Genomic DNA, 17,122 nt, shown 5'->3' on the forward strand with positions numbered 1-17,122 from the left:
TTGTGCCCAAAAAGGATGACTCCTAAAGGATGTTTGTAGATTGCCAAGTCATCAACAAGATTAAGGTAAAATATAGAAACCCTATCCCTAGGTTAGATGATATATTGGATGAACTGAGTGAATCTACCAATTTTACTAAGATTGATCTTAAGAGTGGATATCATCGATTAGGATGAAGTCTGAAGATGAGTAGAAAACTGCTCTCAAGACCAAATATGGTTTGTATGAGTGTTTGATAATGCCCTTTGGATTGTTCAATGCCCCTAGCACATTTATGAGGCTTATGAACCATGTTCTACGACTTTTTTTTGGGTAAATTTGTGGTAGTTTATTTTGATGACATTTTGATTTATAACAAGTCTTTGTAGGATTACCTTCAATATATCAGGTCTATTCTTGAGGTTCTTAAGAAGGAGCAGTTGTATGCCAATGCTAAAAAGATGTACTTTTTTGTAGTGAAAAATTGATATTCATAGGTTTCATAGTGAGTGCACAAGGCATTAAGGTGACGAGGACAAAGTAAAAAAAACCAAAGAATGACCTACCTCGACATCAACCAGTGAGGTAAAGAGTTTTCATGGTTTAACATGCTTCTACCACAAGTTTGTTAGGGATTTAAGTTCCATTGCAGCCCCTCTTAATTAATTGATAGAAAAAAAATACAAAATTTATATGGATTGAAAAACAGGAGTATGCTTTTGCTTTATTTAAAAATAAATATATTCGGCACCTATTTTGGCTTTACCTGATTTTAACAAAATTTTATGTTTTGTTCGAATGATTTTTTGTAGTGGGTAATTAATGTACAGGCTATATATGATAATTGCATATGATGATAATTATAAAGTTATATTATATTTTAGAAGATTGTGTATTAATATATGATAATGACAACTATTTTGTTTATATTGATAGGATGGTATTGTTGTATATTTAATTAAATTATTAATTTATCTCTATTTTATTGTATGTAATATTAAATAAAAAAAAAGAAAAAAAAAGACTCATAAATTTTTTTATGAAGAATAAAAATTTAATTTTTTTATAATTAATATAAAAAATTAATTTAAAATTAGAATTTTTTATTTTTGATTATAAATTAAAAAAATTAAAAAAATTATTTATTATATAATATTTATTATTATTATTTTTATGACATAAATAAAGTAAATAAATAAATTTTATTAAAAATAATTTTTAATTTTAATAATTTTTAAATAATTAAATATTTACGTACATTCAATCATTTTAATCATTCGTTTATTAATACGTACGCTATCAATATAAGTTCTTTAACTTTTCACCCATTTATTTGTAAGTTATTTATTTTTGTTGATTAATATTCATAAAATAATTATGTTAAAATTTAAGGTAAATTTAAATATATATATAATTTGATATTTATTAAAATTTAATTTATAATATTTTTATTATAAATTAATTTTATATATTTTAAAATTTTTTATTTTAAATTTTTATTTTCACTATATTTTAATAAATAAATATAAAATAATTAAATTGTATTTTAAAAAATAACCAAAAAATTATTAGTAATTAATTAAAATCTATTCATTCGTTTATAAGTTACTAAAAATTTGGAAAGAAATGAGGATTTTTTTATGGTAAAACGAGAATTAACAAAATTTAATAATGGTATAACTGAAATAAAAAAAAATGAGCCCATAAAAAACTATTGAATCGGTGGTTATAAAAATTCGTCTAAAATTTATCTTTTGGATACCATGAAACACCATCAAATAAATATACTATTACGAAACAAATAAGATTTCTTCATTTCAACATCATACTCTATATTAATTAACCATGAATATCATTATCCAAATAGAGGGTTAGGTTTTATTTGGATGATTTTCATGATCGTTCATTAATGTACGGTATTATATGATAAGTTCAGAATACCGTAATGTTCAAATTATAATATGTTTTAAAAAATTGTTTATTAATGTATAGTAATGACAACTATTTTTGTTTGGATTGACAGGATGGTATAATTATATATTTAATCAATTCACCTATTTTGCCTATTTTTTATTGTATGTAATAATAAAAAAAAAATATATATATATATAATTAAATAAATATATATTTAATTATATATTATATATGTATATATAATTAAATATATATAGTACATATATAATTAAATATATAGATATATGTACATATATAATTAAATATATACATGTATATATGTAATTAAATATATTATATATATAATTAAATATACAGATATATGTACATATATAATTAAATATATACATGTATATATGTAATTAAATATTATATATATGTATATATAATTAAATATTCAAATATATGTATGTATATAATTAAATATATACTTGTATATATATTTAAATATATTATAAACATGTATATATATAATTAAATATACAGATATATGTATAAATATATATATACACATGTATATATAATTAAATATATAGATATATATAATGAAATATATTATATATATGTATATATAACTAAATATATATGTACATATATAGTTAAATATATAGATATATGTATACATATAATTAAATATATATATGTCTATATATAATGAAATAAATAAATTTTATAAAAAAAATAAAGTGACAATACAAAAGAAGATCAAGTGGCTATATGTATATATGTGTATGTATATATATATAATTAGATAAAGAAGAAAAAGAACAAGAAGAAGCATAAGGTTTTAATAAAGAAGAAAAAGAGTTAATAGGTATAAATGTAAATAAGAAAAAATATTAAGGGTATAAATGAAAACAAAATCATTCAGACCACATTAAACTCCTGATTCGGTGGTTTGAAAAAATAAAAAAAATTGTAACTTTTGAAACATGCAATAACTGTGAAAAAATAATATCATGTGTCTGAAAATGTAAAGAAACAAGATAAAATCATAAAAAAATCATACCATATATTAATATACCATCATCTAAACAAGCCCTTAAGCTTAAATATGACATTTTAGGTGTAGGTATAAGATCAGTTCGGATGTAGGAAGGGTGCCCAATGGCTTATTTCAGTGAGAAATTTAGTGGCGCACCATTGAATTACTCAACTTATGATAAAGAGTTGTACGACTTGGTGAAAGCATTAAAGGTATGGCAACACTACTTATTGTCAAAAGAGTTTGTGATCCACATCGAACATGAATCCTTAAAACATCTGAAGGGCCAAGGTAAACTCAACTGGTGATACGTAAGTGGGTAGAATTCATTGAGTCATTCCTCTACGTAAACAAATATAAACAAGGTAAGAATAATGTTATTATTGATGCCTTGTCTTAAATGTGTAATTTAATTTTTACACTTATTAAAGAGATGTATGCTAATGATAATAACTTTTCCACTATTTATCATGCATGTGAGTATTACACATTTAAGAAATTTTATAGGCATGATGATTTTCTCCTTAAGGATGGTAAGTTATGTGTACTTAACTATTCACTCAGAGAATTTGTGGTACGTGAAGCTTATCGTGGGGGACTCATGGGATATTTTGGGTAACTAAAACTCTAGACATACCGTATGAGTATTTTTATGGCCTATTATGAAGAAAGATATAGAATGCATATGTAATAGATGCATTACATGTAGGCATGCCAAGTCTAGAATTTTGCCTCATGGTCTTTACATACCTTTTTTTGCACCTACAACACCTCGGATAAAGATATCTATAGACTTTGTTTTAGTGTTGCTTAGGACTAGGAGAGGTAGTGACAATATATTTGTCGTAATAGATTGATTTAGCAAGATAGCGCATTTAACTACATGCCATAAGACTGAGGATGCGACAAATATTGCAAATTTGTTCTTCAGGAATTTTGTGAGACTTCATGGCATTCCTTAGACTATTGTGAGTGATAGGGATGTAAAATTTCTTAGTCACTTTTGGAGATTTTCTTAGTCACTTTTGGAGAGTTTTATGGGGTAAATTAGGAACTAAATTATTATTTTCTACTGTATGTCATCCTTAGATGGATTGTCAGACTGAGGTAGTTAATAAGGCCTTTGGATCTTTATTAAAAAGTTGTAGTTGGCTGAAACTTGAAAACATGGGAGGATTTTCTGCCTATGGTAGAATTTGCATACAATTGCAGCAATCATACCTCCACAAGATATTCACCTTTTGAAATTATTTTTGGTTTTAATCATTTAACTCTATTAGATCTCACGCCTTTGTCTTTGTAGGAAATCAAGAATATAGATGGTCATTGGAGAGCAAAACTAATCAAAATCATACATGAGAAGGTAGATAGCATATCTAGAAGCAAAATGAGTCCTATGCACGAAATGCTAACAAAGAAAGAAAATGAGTGATGTTAAAATCTGACAATTGGGTATGAGTTCATGTGCGAAAAAAAAAAGATTTATCAAACAAAGGAAATCTATGTTAAAGCCTCGAGGAGATGAGCCTTTCTAAGTCTTGGAACATGTCAATAAAACGTCTACAAAATTGATCTCCCAGGAGAGTATGGAGTGTCCACTACATTTAATATTTATGATCTTTCTATTTTTAATGTAGATGATGATTCAAGGACAAATTTTCGAAAAAGTGGGGATGATGTAAACCTGGACACTAGCAAAAGAAATTTCCTAGAAGACCCATGAGTAGCAGGAAGGATCCCGTGCTCGCAGGATCACCCGCACAGGAGAAGAGGCCCGTACACATAGGACAACCCAAACTTACAAGCTCATGGATTACTCCCCTAAGAATGATTCTTGCAAGCTTGGCAACATAGAGGGGAGCATCCCGTGACAATAATTGGTTGCCAACTCTTTTCAGAACCAAGAAACATCCAAAAATATCAAGAAGATTGATTTAGAGAGCTAGGGAAGAAGATCTAAGTTCCACAAGGCCCCATCACATGAGCAAGAGCCAAGAACTTTAAAAAAGTCTTCACCATGCTTGTCTAAGAGTAGATCACCTAAGAAACAAAATTAGAGACTTATGAAAATACGTTCAAGAAAGCAAGAAGAGACTCAGTCATGCATGATCTTGGCCTTGGAGACCCATAACCAAGAAGGAGGAGAGGATTTCCAACCTGCCTGCATGGGTTGTTTAGTTAGCTAGGAAAGTCGTAGCTCTTTCTCTTTGGAGAGGCTTAAAGACTCCTGATCAAACTCACGAAAACATATAAGATGAAGATGCAACTCAGTTTCAATCATGAGAAACAAAAGAGAAGTGAAAAAAGGTAAGAAAAAGAAGAGAAACACCTTCCACCCACAGGAAGGCCATCAATCCGAGAAAGCGCAAAACTTCTTTCCCAAGCCGTAGGTTCCATTCTCACTCCTAATCCAAATTAGAAAATGAAGATAAAGGAATTAGAGCTATTAGATCGGATGAGTTACAGCTTCAAAGGAAGTTAAAATGATGAGCAAATTTAGAGAGAGAGGACAGCAAAACAGGGTATAAGGCTACAAAAGCCTCTGTTTTTCAGATTGCAGAAAGATGATGATTTTTTGGAGAGGAAAAAGGATAATTTTCATTGATTTGCACGATTACATTTATAAGCACAGAGTTGTGCTTGATTACAACAAAAAAAAAAACGATAAGATTAAACTCAAAAATCCATGCATACACGCTGCATGACAGCTACGTAGGCTGCAGTGAAACATTTTCTTCATAGCTTTATTTGAATTTGAATTTAAATAAGTAAATGGATAAAATCATTAAAATCAACACTCCTCCTTAATGATTTTATCACCAATTCCAAATTTTCTTTGCAAGTCCTCGAACTTAGCCTTAGACAATGACTTTGTAAAGATATCTGCAAGCCGCTCATCAGTTGGGCAGTGTAGAAGGCTAATTTCTTGGTTTTTTTTTCAGCATCTCGAATGGCATGGAACTTGACTTTGATATACTTGGTTCATCTATGCATGACTGGATTTTTTGTGATAACAATTGCGGACTTGTTGTCTACCCATATCACAGTTGGTCTGTGTAATGCATGCCCCAAGTCTGCCATTACTTGCCTCAACCAGATGGCCTGAATTGAAGCCACAACAGCTGCAATGTATTCCACTTCAGCTGTTGATTGTGCAACTACCTCCTGCTTCTTTGAAGCCCACGAAAAAGCTCCTGAGCCAAAAGAAAATAATAACCAGAAGTACTCTTTGCATCATCCATACAGCCAGCCCAATCATTATCTGTATATCCTTACAGCTCACCCACTTTGGCATCATACCATATTCTAAAATTATAGGTCCGTCGCAGGTACCTCAACACATGCTTAGCTGCTGCCATGTGCATCTGTTTAGGAGCTGCCATAAATCTTAACAGAAGGCTCACTGCGTATAGCATGTCTGACCTTGAGGTAATGAGATAGAGAAGACTACCAACCAAACTTCGATAGGTACCCTCATCAACCTCACTTCCACCTTCATCCTTTGACAGCTTTAGGTTAGGCATTAATGGAGTCCCTACAGCTTTACACCTCTCCATTTTAAATTTACTCAGGATTTCTCGAGCGTATTTGGACTGACTTAGGAAGATCCCTCCCTTTGTTTGATTGATCTCCAGTCCAAGAAAATAAGTAGCTCCCCCTAGACTTAACATCTCAAATTGATCTTCTAACTGCTTCTTGAATCCATCTATCTCTGCTTCATTGCTTCCCGTAACAAATACATCATCCACATACACAGCAGTGAATATCTTTAATTCTCTTTCAATTTTGGCGTACAATGTAGCTTTAGTTTTGCTTCTCATGAAGCCACACTATAGGAGATAATCATTCAATTTATCATATCAGGCTCGGGGTGCCTGCTTCAATCCATATAAAGCCATATGCAAGACATACACGTGATCTTCTTTTCCTGCAACTATAAATCCCTTCGGTTGCTCCACAAATATTTCTTTCTTCAGATCACCATTTAAGAAGGTAGCCTTGACATCAAAGTGTATTACTCGCCATTGAAACTGAGCTGCAAGTTCCAAAATGAGACATATAACTTCATGTCTTGCTACTGGTGTGAATGTTTCAGCAAAATCAACACCAGGTACTTGCGCAAAGCCCTTTATAACCAACTGGGCCTTATATTTGTTGATTTTACCTTCATGATTTTGCTTTAGCCTGAATACCCAATTCACTCCGATTAGTTTCTTGTTTGCAGGTCTTGGAACTAGGGTCCAGGTTCCATTGTTCTCAATTACATGCATTTCCTCTTCCATTGCTTGAACCCACTGAATTTGTTTTGTAGCTGCTTCAAAAGTTACAGGTTCATTCGCAGCAAGGCTGTAGCATTCATAAATTTCAGCAAGGCCTTTTATTTTAGTTGGTATTGTGCTTTCCTCATATGAACTGTCACCATCTTCCTCTGTTGCATCAATTGAGGTAGATGTTAGAGTTGGACTAGGTTTGGTTGCAACTTCAATAGTTAAACAATATGTTTATATCTTCTTTTTCTCCCAATTCCAGTAGCTTGTTTCATCTACCAACACATCTCTCTGGATCATGAGCTTATTTGTTTTCAAGCTCAAAACCCGATATGCCTTTGCTTCTGCACTATAACCCAGAAACAAACCAAATTCAGCCTTCTCGTCTAGCTTTGTTCTTCTGTCATCTGAGACATGATAGTAGGAAATCGACCCAAGCACTTTTAGATGCTGAGTTGACGGTTTGGTGCCGCTCCAGGCCTCCACGGGTGTCATTCCTTTTATTGCCTTCATGGGCAGCATGTTGAGCAGAAACACAGCAGTGTTTACTGCTTTAGCCCAAAGCACTTTTGGTAAATTCTTGTCAGCAAGCATGCTTATTGCCATTTCCATAATGGTTATGTTCTTCCTCTCTGAGATACCATTATGTTGTAGAGAATATGGTGCTGTGAGCTATCGTTTGATCCCATTTTTGGAGCAAAAATCCTTGAATTCATTGGAATTGAACTCAAGCCCGTTGTCTATTCTTAGGAATTTCAACACACAACCACAGTCCTTTTCTGCCATGGCTTTAAATCTCTTGAATTCATCAAATATCTGAGCTTTGTTCTGTAGAAAGCACACCAGGTCATCCTGGTGAAATCATCAATAAATAAACTAAAATACCTATTTTCATTTATTGAATTTTCACTCATCGGACCACATATGTCCGAGTGAATTAGTGTAAGCTTTTGATCTGCCCTACAATCTGTCTGAGTAAGGAATGCTTGTCGAGCCATTTTTCCCAACTGACAGACACCAGAAACCTTCTCGGTAGCTCCTATGTTTGGAAGATCCTTGGTTAGGTCTCCTTTCTGCAACTGAAGTAACCCAGCAGCATGATAATGGCCAAAACGTCTATGCCACAGCTTTTCTTCAGGTATTGTGACAATGTTTGCCTTTTCAACTACTTCTTTGAGCTTCAAGGAGTATGCCTGGTTCCTTTTTGGAATGAGAGCAATCAATCTGACTTCGGGATCATGGATTCTACAACATTGGTTCTTAAATGAAACTGAGTATCCATGATTAATCATTTGATTTACACTAAGCAGATTTTTAAAGAGAGTAGGAATGAAATTCACATCGGTGATAAGTTTCCTACCTTCCCTAGTTTCTATAGCAACATTACCTTTGCCTTTTATGAATTCCAGCATACCATTTTCAAGTCTCACTTGGCCTATTGCTGATTTATCAAGTGTCACGAACATGGCTTCATTCTTGCACATATGAGAAGTACATCCACTATCAAGGACCTAGAGGCTATCATCTTCCACTGTCAATTCACTTGAAGCAATGAGAATTGTATTACGTTGCTCACTAGATACCTTAATGACATTCACATGCTGCACCTTCTGCTTAAATTATGTTGCTTCCTGCTTTTGTTTTTGCCTACAGAAGTTGCACCGGACAGCTTTCTTGCCCTTGTACCAGCATTCACTCTCAGGATGATTTTTGAGGGAGCAGATGTTGCAAGGAGGATACTTCTTCTGCTTACTGGAATTTTGGTTTCCAGTTTGATTTCCATCATTCCTTCTGCCTTGATTCTGATTTGAGGGAGTAGCTTTGGTTTGAGATGAGAATAAGGCTCCTTCAATAGGTACATGAGGATGCATGTTCACCCGTTGCTCCTGTGATTGCAGCTTATTGATTAGTTTAACTGAAGAGATCGTATCAATGTCCGCAAGTTCCTCCAAGGCTGAGATTTTAGATTCAAATTTAGGGGGTAAGCTTATAAGAATTTGCTCCACCACATTTGATTTAGGAAAGTCCTCCCCCAACAATCTCATTTTATTCACAATATCCGAGAGTTTGGAGGCATAGTCCCTAACGGACTCATTTTCTTGCATTCTGAGTAATGCAAACTCACTTTTTAGCCTCAGTAGTTTGATCTTCTTGCTTCTGTCTCCTCCATCAAACTCTTCCTTCAGTTTCTCCCACACTTCCTTTTTAGATCGTGGAATGTGTTGGACCTATGGCCTACTGCCTTGCTCTACCTAGAAAATTTGCCAGTCTACATGATGTTTTTCATGTTTCCATGCTCAAAAGGTACCACCTTGACCCTTATCACATCATTCCTCACCAAGAGATGTAGGTTCAAGCTGATATGACATACAAGGAACTCCTGCAAAAATCCTTAGCTGGACTGACAAGGTTTTGCACAATAAGAAGATTCTCGTGGTGAAGGTGCAGTGACAACACCACACTTTATAAGAGGCAACGTGGGAGTTGGAGAGCGAGATGAGAGAGAAGTTCCCATACTTATTCATGACAAATTTAGGGCATCATATTTTCTAAGGTGGGGGGAATGTAACACCCCAAAAACCTTTATAATTTGTAATGTTAACCCTTAATTATCGGGGCCCTAAGGCCGCTTAAGCTCTTTAATATCTCGTAATTTTAATTTTTTGGACAAATATCATATTTCGTCTTTTTATTTAATTTACTAATTCTCAAAATTTATTATTTTATTTTGTCGTAGGAAAACTTTATTGTATTTATTTAAAATGAATTTCAATAAAAAATGGGAAAAAAGTAAGAAATCTCGTGGGAATGCCCGCAGGAAGGATCCCACCGTGGTAGGCTCTGCACGTCGCTCACGAGTGTGATAGGCGCAGTCTGCACGCGTGTCCCATCCCGCACAGACGGGTGCAGTATGTGCACGCGTCCCATCGTGCTTAGACGAGCATGGCTTCGTGCGCCCTGTGCGTGCGCCATCTGCGGAGTAAACCTGCACGCGGGATAGGTTAGGCTTACGCGCGGCAAGCTAGGCCGACGCTCGTTGCAGGCTAGGCCTCCAGTGCGTAGTTGGCTGGGGCAACGTACGACTGCCTCGGGCAGTATGTGCCACCCCCTTGGGTGCCATGCGCTGCTGGCTTAGGAGGTGTGTTGTCGTCGCTTAGGCAACGTGCCGTCGTTATTTGGGTGGTGTGCTTTAGTTTTTACACTGCCATCACGTCGCATCCTCCATCTTCAGTCACATCCATCAGTCATCACATCAATTCTTTTTTCCATTAGCTTTCTCTCTCCTTATCTGATTTTTCTACTTGGTGTAAATCTGACGATCTCCATTTTCTATAGATAGGAACCCTCCCTTCACCATTTCCTCATCACTTCCATTCCATTCTTCGATCCTCCAAGAACTTAAAGAGAGAGGGAGTGATCTAGAAAGTGAGGGAGAAGAGAAGAAGAAGAAAACATGTAAAAAACATCGAGGTTTTAGTAAGAAATTTAGTATTTACTTTTAAACATGTTAAAGAGTATTTCTAGAATGAAAATTAATGAGGTCTAAATTTAAGATTTGCATAGTTAAATTTTATGCGTAAATGAAGTAATTTTATTTGATAATGCATGCTTTATAATCATATATGAACTTGTTAATTTGCATGTGTAATTTATATGATCCGATGCTCGAAATAAATGTTGATATATGATGATATTGACGATGGAAATTAAGCATGAAATGATATATAGACATGAGAAATATGTATTGGTATTCGCATGCATAATTCATAAAGTATTTTGTTAGGTTTTTTATATATAAGGAATTTCTGTTTCTCCTCCTATCTGGTTCGAAAAGACGTGAAAGAATCGTTCTTTGTGGATGACAACGTACCCTTTGACGAGTGGTGACGCGATTGGATTGTAAAGGTCACCTTTGATGAACTACGACCGTGGCCATAGTTAACATGTAAGACCACTGTGATTGGCACGACTGTGGTTATAGATCGTGTCATGGTTTAACAAGCTGCAAATGTGTTGTTGGTTTAGCAAGTCGTAAATGTACTGTTGGTTTGGCAAGCTGCAAAGTGCTGTTATAAATGAAATAAATTGGTTATTCCACATGGGTAGTCAAAAATCCGTATTGTCTTCAATAGATGGAAGTCAGAACGACTTTGCAAATAATAACACAAAAGACAATGCTTATTCATGATTTGTTTGATTTTCTTTATTATTAGTTTGATCGATTTAATTGACATAACTATGACATGATGAATTTGATGTTTTCTTTAATAAATAAATTATTTTCATAATTTAATGAAGGGCCTTGATATGACTCTTGATGGTAAGCAATAATCATACTTTAAATTACCTTTAAAATCTTATGATGTTATTTAAATACTGTTTTCTTTACTGAGTATATAGAACTCACCCCTTTCCATTCCCCCCTCCAGATGAGGAAGATAGTGAGGAACTAATCGCTAACCTACCTCTTTAAGTCTTTGAGGATCTTGTGGATCTATAAACCTTGATGAGTGCATGACTTGTCTCTGCACTCTGATGAGTCCTTTTACATAATAATAGAAGTGACATTTTTTTATTTTGATATTTTGTATTTTGTTGTCATTTCTGGCCTCAGTTATATATATAATTGGGAACTCATATTTTGTAAGAGATTTATAATAAATTGTTCTGCTGTATGTATTTAACTATTATGCACTCATAATCTATTTTTATTTCTGGTACCCTTATGCCTTAATTAGCATTTGGGATGTCACAATTATTGCAGGCACTCTTCTAGTCACTTGGAGCCACGTGGCACACGAATGCTGCCACATCATGATGAGTAGGTGGGTAGTTGCCTTTAATACGTAGATAGAAGTTGTCCCATATGCTTTCTTCCACGTGGGTGATGTCTCACTGGTGAGGAAATTTTGTGTGCACTTTCTTTCATGGGTGCGTGTCCCCCGGGCAATTTATGTTTGTTGGGGGGGGGGGGGGGGGCTGCGGCACGCAAGCTTGTGTCACTTATATTCGTGGGTTGGAATTCCACATGTTTCTCGTGATATACGCCAAAAGAAATACTTCTTCTGAGGCCTTGGGATTTCTGTAATTCCCGTGGGTGTTGGAGAAATTTTGTTGTGAAAACCCTCATGTTTTGAAATTTAAGTGATATTTAAGTATTTCTGAAATAAAAATGGCAAAAATTCAAAGCATTTCATAAAACAAAAAAGTTATGAAGTTCAGGGTTGTTATAGCTATCCACTTTAATTTTTAAGTCTTTTAATTTTAATCAAGATTTAGATTAAGATAGTTTAAGAGTTTGAATTAAATTCAGTATTCGTTTTTTTTTTTAAAATTAATTCAGGAAAGCCTATATAAAGGGCTCACCCTTGGGTTATAATTAGAATTCAATTAAAATCAATAAAACTTTAGTTTATTTGTGCTATTTGCTTATGCTAATCGTGAGAGTGAGAGTTCATCAAGTGAGGTTGTTTCGATCGTCTTGTTGAGCCAAGAAATTGTATTGACTTATTGGGTAAGTTATGGTGCCTTTTCATTCCTAATTTATTTCTTGATTACCTTGGTTTGCATTCATAGGTTGAGTGTTGGTCAAGTAGGGAAGGTTTGCATAAGGATTTAAGCTTTCTGCATGCTAATGTATATATGGAGTTTTTTTTTTTAATCATAATATTTGTCTTGAGTTTTGCATAAGTTGGTATTAGAGTTTAAGCTCCTAGAAAATCTACTATATTTAAATTTATTACCTTACTTCCTTTGCTTCTACATAATTAGCACTCTTTGAATTAAAGTGCTAATCCGTTGATTTGCATCTCACTTGAATTCATCAATTCGTTCATTCAAGTGAAGTGTTGTTATCAAATTAGTCAAAAAAAATAAAAATAAAAAATTGATTGCACATCATAAGGCAAATTGATCATTGTGTTGTTGCATTCCATTTATTTCGGCTTCAATCCAAAATTAAAATTCAGTCAAAGCTGATTCTCAATCCACAAAGCAAGGAAGATTACCTCACCCTTGAGAGGTACGTGAAAACCATTGTTTTTATTTTAATTTTCAACATTACATCATTGATCTGCATGAGCATTTGCATTAAGAAAATTAGATCATTCGTAGAGTGTAGCCGGCATCGGGTATAATAATTAGGAATAGCATTCTGGTTATTTGTATCAGGATTGATAAGATCCATTATACTTTAAGTCCAGATTTGTTTCTTTATATTTCTAGTTTTTATTTTTTTAATTGTGCCTTCGTTCTATGACGTATCTAAGTAGCTAATTGCATTATACTTACTTAGCATACTAATTAATAAAAGCATCACATATTCTTCATTTGTGTGCTTTATTTCTGAGCTTCTAGAAATGAGATCCCCTTAAGATTCTTTACAAGTGTCTTTACTACTAATGTGCAGGTCCCGATTTAGGAGGAACATATTTCAAAAAACTCACCTTGAGGGAAGAAGTTTGGTGTTGATAGATTTTGAGGTAAACACGAGTAAAAAATGAAGGAAAGAAAATTTTCCACTAACTTTTTCTTTGCAGATAAATTCATTATGTCTCACTCAATTGAAAATAGTATATTTACTCCATGGAAGAAAGAATTTAGGAGATGTTCACCTAGCTGAGTGTTCAAATGGACAACATAGCCGCTAGGATGGACATGTTAGAATGAGGAGGAAACCATAACCCACCTTGGCACCAACTAATACATAAAAGGATAGGATCCTATGATGATGCTCTAGGTGATATAAAGGACATTCATAGAGAAAGAGAAGATAGAGATCTTAATTCCATCAAGATAAAGATACCACCATTTTTAAAAGAAGAATGATACCAAAGCATACCTCGTAACACCCAAAATTTATTTATTTATTTATTTTTGTAATTTAAGATTTTATTCTAAATGCAATAAAATAATTTTTCAATTTTTTTTTATTTTTATTTTAATTTAGAGTAAAAAAATGAAATAAAATTGATGGAGGATGGAATATAAAGTAATTTTGGGGAAGAGGGATAAAAATTTGGGTTCTGGGAGTGTTTTTGAAAGAAAAATCATAAACAAGGGGTCAAAACGTAATTTAGAAAAAAAATTACCACGTACAATGCACGGTCAGCAGCCCCGACGAACCAGGACGCGCCACGTGGCGACGAGTGCTGACGCGGTGCCGTGTGGGGAGCCACACAGGCGATCTGTGTGCCCGCGATCGAACGGCTCAGTTCTGTTCTGGTGCGCACGGACGGCTTGGATGCGCTCACTCCCAAACCTGATCGAACAACCAGATTCAAACGTGATCGGACGGTCCATATTAGATTTCGATGGACGGTCCAGATTGGATCGCGGTGAATGGCTCAGATTCACTCTCTATTTAATCGCAATCGGACAGTCCAGATCGAATGCGATAGATGACCCAGATCAAAAGTTAATGGATATAAATAACTCCCATTCGCACCCAAACCCTAACCCTAGCCACCAAAACCCCTCGCTGGAGAAGAAGACCTGGAAGCCGGGAAGGAGACCGCCGCCACCCGTCGCCGCACCGGAACCCTTTCCAACCACTAAAAAAGTTAAAAAAATTTCTTTTCACTTGAAATTCAATTTTAAGCATACCTATGGCCAAATTGGAACAAAAAGACAAACCAATTGGCTAGAAAACGCCGACGAAGCCTGGCGGCGCCGCCACAAGAAATTTAACAAAATGCCACCGATGAGGCCCTTCTCAAGTCCTGTTCAGTGTAATTTTTCCACCGTTATGATCATCGTATCCTTCTCTACAGGTTGACAAGAGAAAAACACCTGACTGCAATGTGAGCTGTTGGAGCCGCCGCGCCGGAGGCCCCACTGCTGGTGAGATTTGATTTTTTGTGTTTTTTCAACCAACCGAAACCCTTTAATGTGTTTTCTTGCAAGGATCGATGTAGATTCAGCCAAAAATAGCGGACTTGAGACCGACCGCTGAGGCGGGCGGCGACGGCGAAACGGGGGGCGGCCTTGACACCGGAGCACGGCAGAGTCGCCGTGCCGAAATTTTGAAATTGACAAAGGGGCCCCGTGACTGATTTTGGATTTTTTTGGGACATTTGTGAGTACTATTAGCGCGTTTTAATTCCTAAAAAAAATTTAGAGAACCCGAGAATCGTTTGTATGTGCACTCGAATAGCTTAGCTTTTTGGGCATCAAATTAAGTAAGGATCCCTCACTCTATTCCCTTTCATAGAATTGAAGTTTAAATAAATAATGATATAGTATTTTGTGTGAATTTAGTAAATGTGCATAATTAATTACGAATTGCTAATGGAGCCAGAATCAGAAATTGTTCTCTGTTGATTTCTGTTCATTTATTTTACTGTTTAAAAGCATAATAGTATCTAATTTATCAATTTTATGGTTTGAGTGCATGTATTGCTGCCGTACGTGACCACCGTTTGGTTGGAAAATTGAGATATGATTGCATTCCCTGATGCATGTTTGTTTACATATGTGATTATGGTTGATTTAAAAAATGGAGACTAACGGTAGATAGAAAAATTATGTGGGAAAATGAATAGATAAAGACGACAACCTTACTGGATATCCTGGGAAATGGTGGACGGACCGGGTATATAGGAAACTCTACCGTGAACGTTGTCTCATACCGGACGGAGTATGGAGACATGATAATTTGGCACCGGACGGGGTATGGGGACAACCTGTAATTGAGATTGTTAAAGAAAAGGGTTTGCGTGTAGCGGGGACAACCCTATGAACCCCCATAGATACTAGTAGGCTGGTGAAAAAAGTGGCAGTTATTGTTTAGTTTATTGACGATGTATATAAACTTGTGATATGTGCTATGTTGCTGATTTTATATAAAATCATGATCTGTATGATATTAATTGTCTGTATAAGTTGTTTTTATGAATCCCACTACGGTAAGTGAACGGTAAATGATTTTATTTATGATAAAAGAATTTTTTAAATTAAGTGCTTCATTAGTGTTTTGATTTTATGCTAACCTTTACTTCTGTGACAGTGATATAGTGTGATATCCTTATTGGGCTAGTGTTGCTCATCCCTCATTTAACAATTTCAGATCAAGAAGACCAGGTTTTAAAGCCCGATCCACAGGAGAATTACGAGTAAATGCTAGATTTCTTTATTTTCCATTTATTTTCTTATTCTTGTTGTTTCTTTTAAAAGAGTGAATTCTATAACGTTGTTTGGTACTTTAAGTTATTTGTGTAAGGAATGTAAACTCTGAACATTTATTACGCTTATGCACTTTAATTATCTTTTATTTCCTTTGAATATTTCCAGGATTGTTACATATCTCATGTGGGAACAAAAGTTAGAGCATATCTTTGACTGCCATAATTATAGTGAAGAGTTGGCAACCCTTGAGTTAATATATTATGTAGTAGTTTGGTGGGATCAGTTGATTGCCTTTAAAAGTTGACATGGAGATGAACATGTTTCAACATAGAGAGAGATGAGATCAATCATGAGGAAGAGGTTTCTACCATCTTATTTTAATAGAGATATGAACTAGAAGCTTCAACACTATACTCAAAGATACAAGCCAGTGGAAGATTATCACATGGCAAATGAGATGACTATGATCCAAGTAAGGGTCTATGAGAATCCTAAAGCCACCATGGCTAAGTTCTTAGGGTATGACTATGATCCTTATACCTTTGTGCTTCATGTACTAATAAGACTTCATTTTATTCGGGCCTTTGGCCATTAAATTTCTACATTGTAACATTATTTCTTTTTTTTTTAGGTTTATGCTGTTTATCCACATTTATTTTCTTACTATTGTGTTATTTATTTATTTTTTTCAAAAAAATTCTTTTGAAGGTTTTAAATTAAAAGAGAAAAGAAAAAAAAATTTTGGAAAAAATTTTACCACAAGGAAAAACCCCCCCCAGCCCATGCGGGCTTGCCGGCACACAAATACAGG

General features: G+C 34.5%; 1 protein-coding gene across 1 annotated transcript; it reads right to left on the reverse strand.

Annotated features, from left to right (window-relative positions):
* Positions 1–7,857: 7,857 nt before the first annotated feature.
* LOC148253432 (uncharacterized) lies at positions 7,858–9,290 on the reverse strand. Its single transcript, XM_088223370.1, has 4 exons — positions 8,853–9,290; positions 8,573–8,696; positions 8,145–8,455; positions 7,858–8,037 (listed from the first exon to the last, which is right to left on the reverse strand). Exons 1-4 carry the CDS (start codon positions 9,288–9,290, stop codon positions 7,858–7,860), a joined length of 1,053 nt encoding a protein of 350 aa, XP_088079496.1.
* Positions 9,291–17,122: the final 7,832 nt, after the last annotated feature.

Source organism: Carica papaya, chromosome 6, assembly GCF_054855325.1.
Source record: "Carica papaya isolate Zhongbai chromosome 6, ASM5485532v1, whole genome shotgun sequence".
NCBI lineage: Eukaryota > Viridiplantae > Streptophyta > Magnoliopsida > Brassicales > Caricaceae > Carica > Carica papaya.

What these genes read in the sequence shown, in the direction of transcription:
- LOC148253432 (XM_088223370.1), bottom strand. Translation starts at nt 9,290, where the DNA reads ATGCAAGAAAATGAGTCCGTTAGGGACTATGCCTCCAAACTCTCGGAT. An exon ending in GGAATTCATAAAAGGCAAAG is followed by an intron (nt 8,456 to 8,572) that starts GTAATGTTGCTA and finishes ATGGATACTCAG; the next exon opens with TTTCATTTAAGAACCAATGT. An exon ending in TTACTCAGACAGATTGTAGG is followed by an intron (nt 8,038 to 8,144) that starts GCAGATCAAAAG and finishes TGATTTCACCAG; the next exon opens with GATGACCTGGTGTGCTTTCT.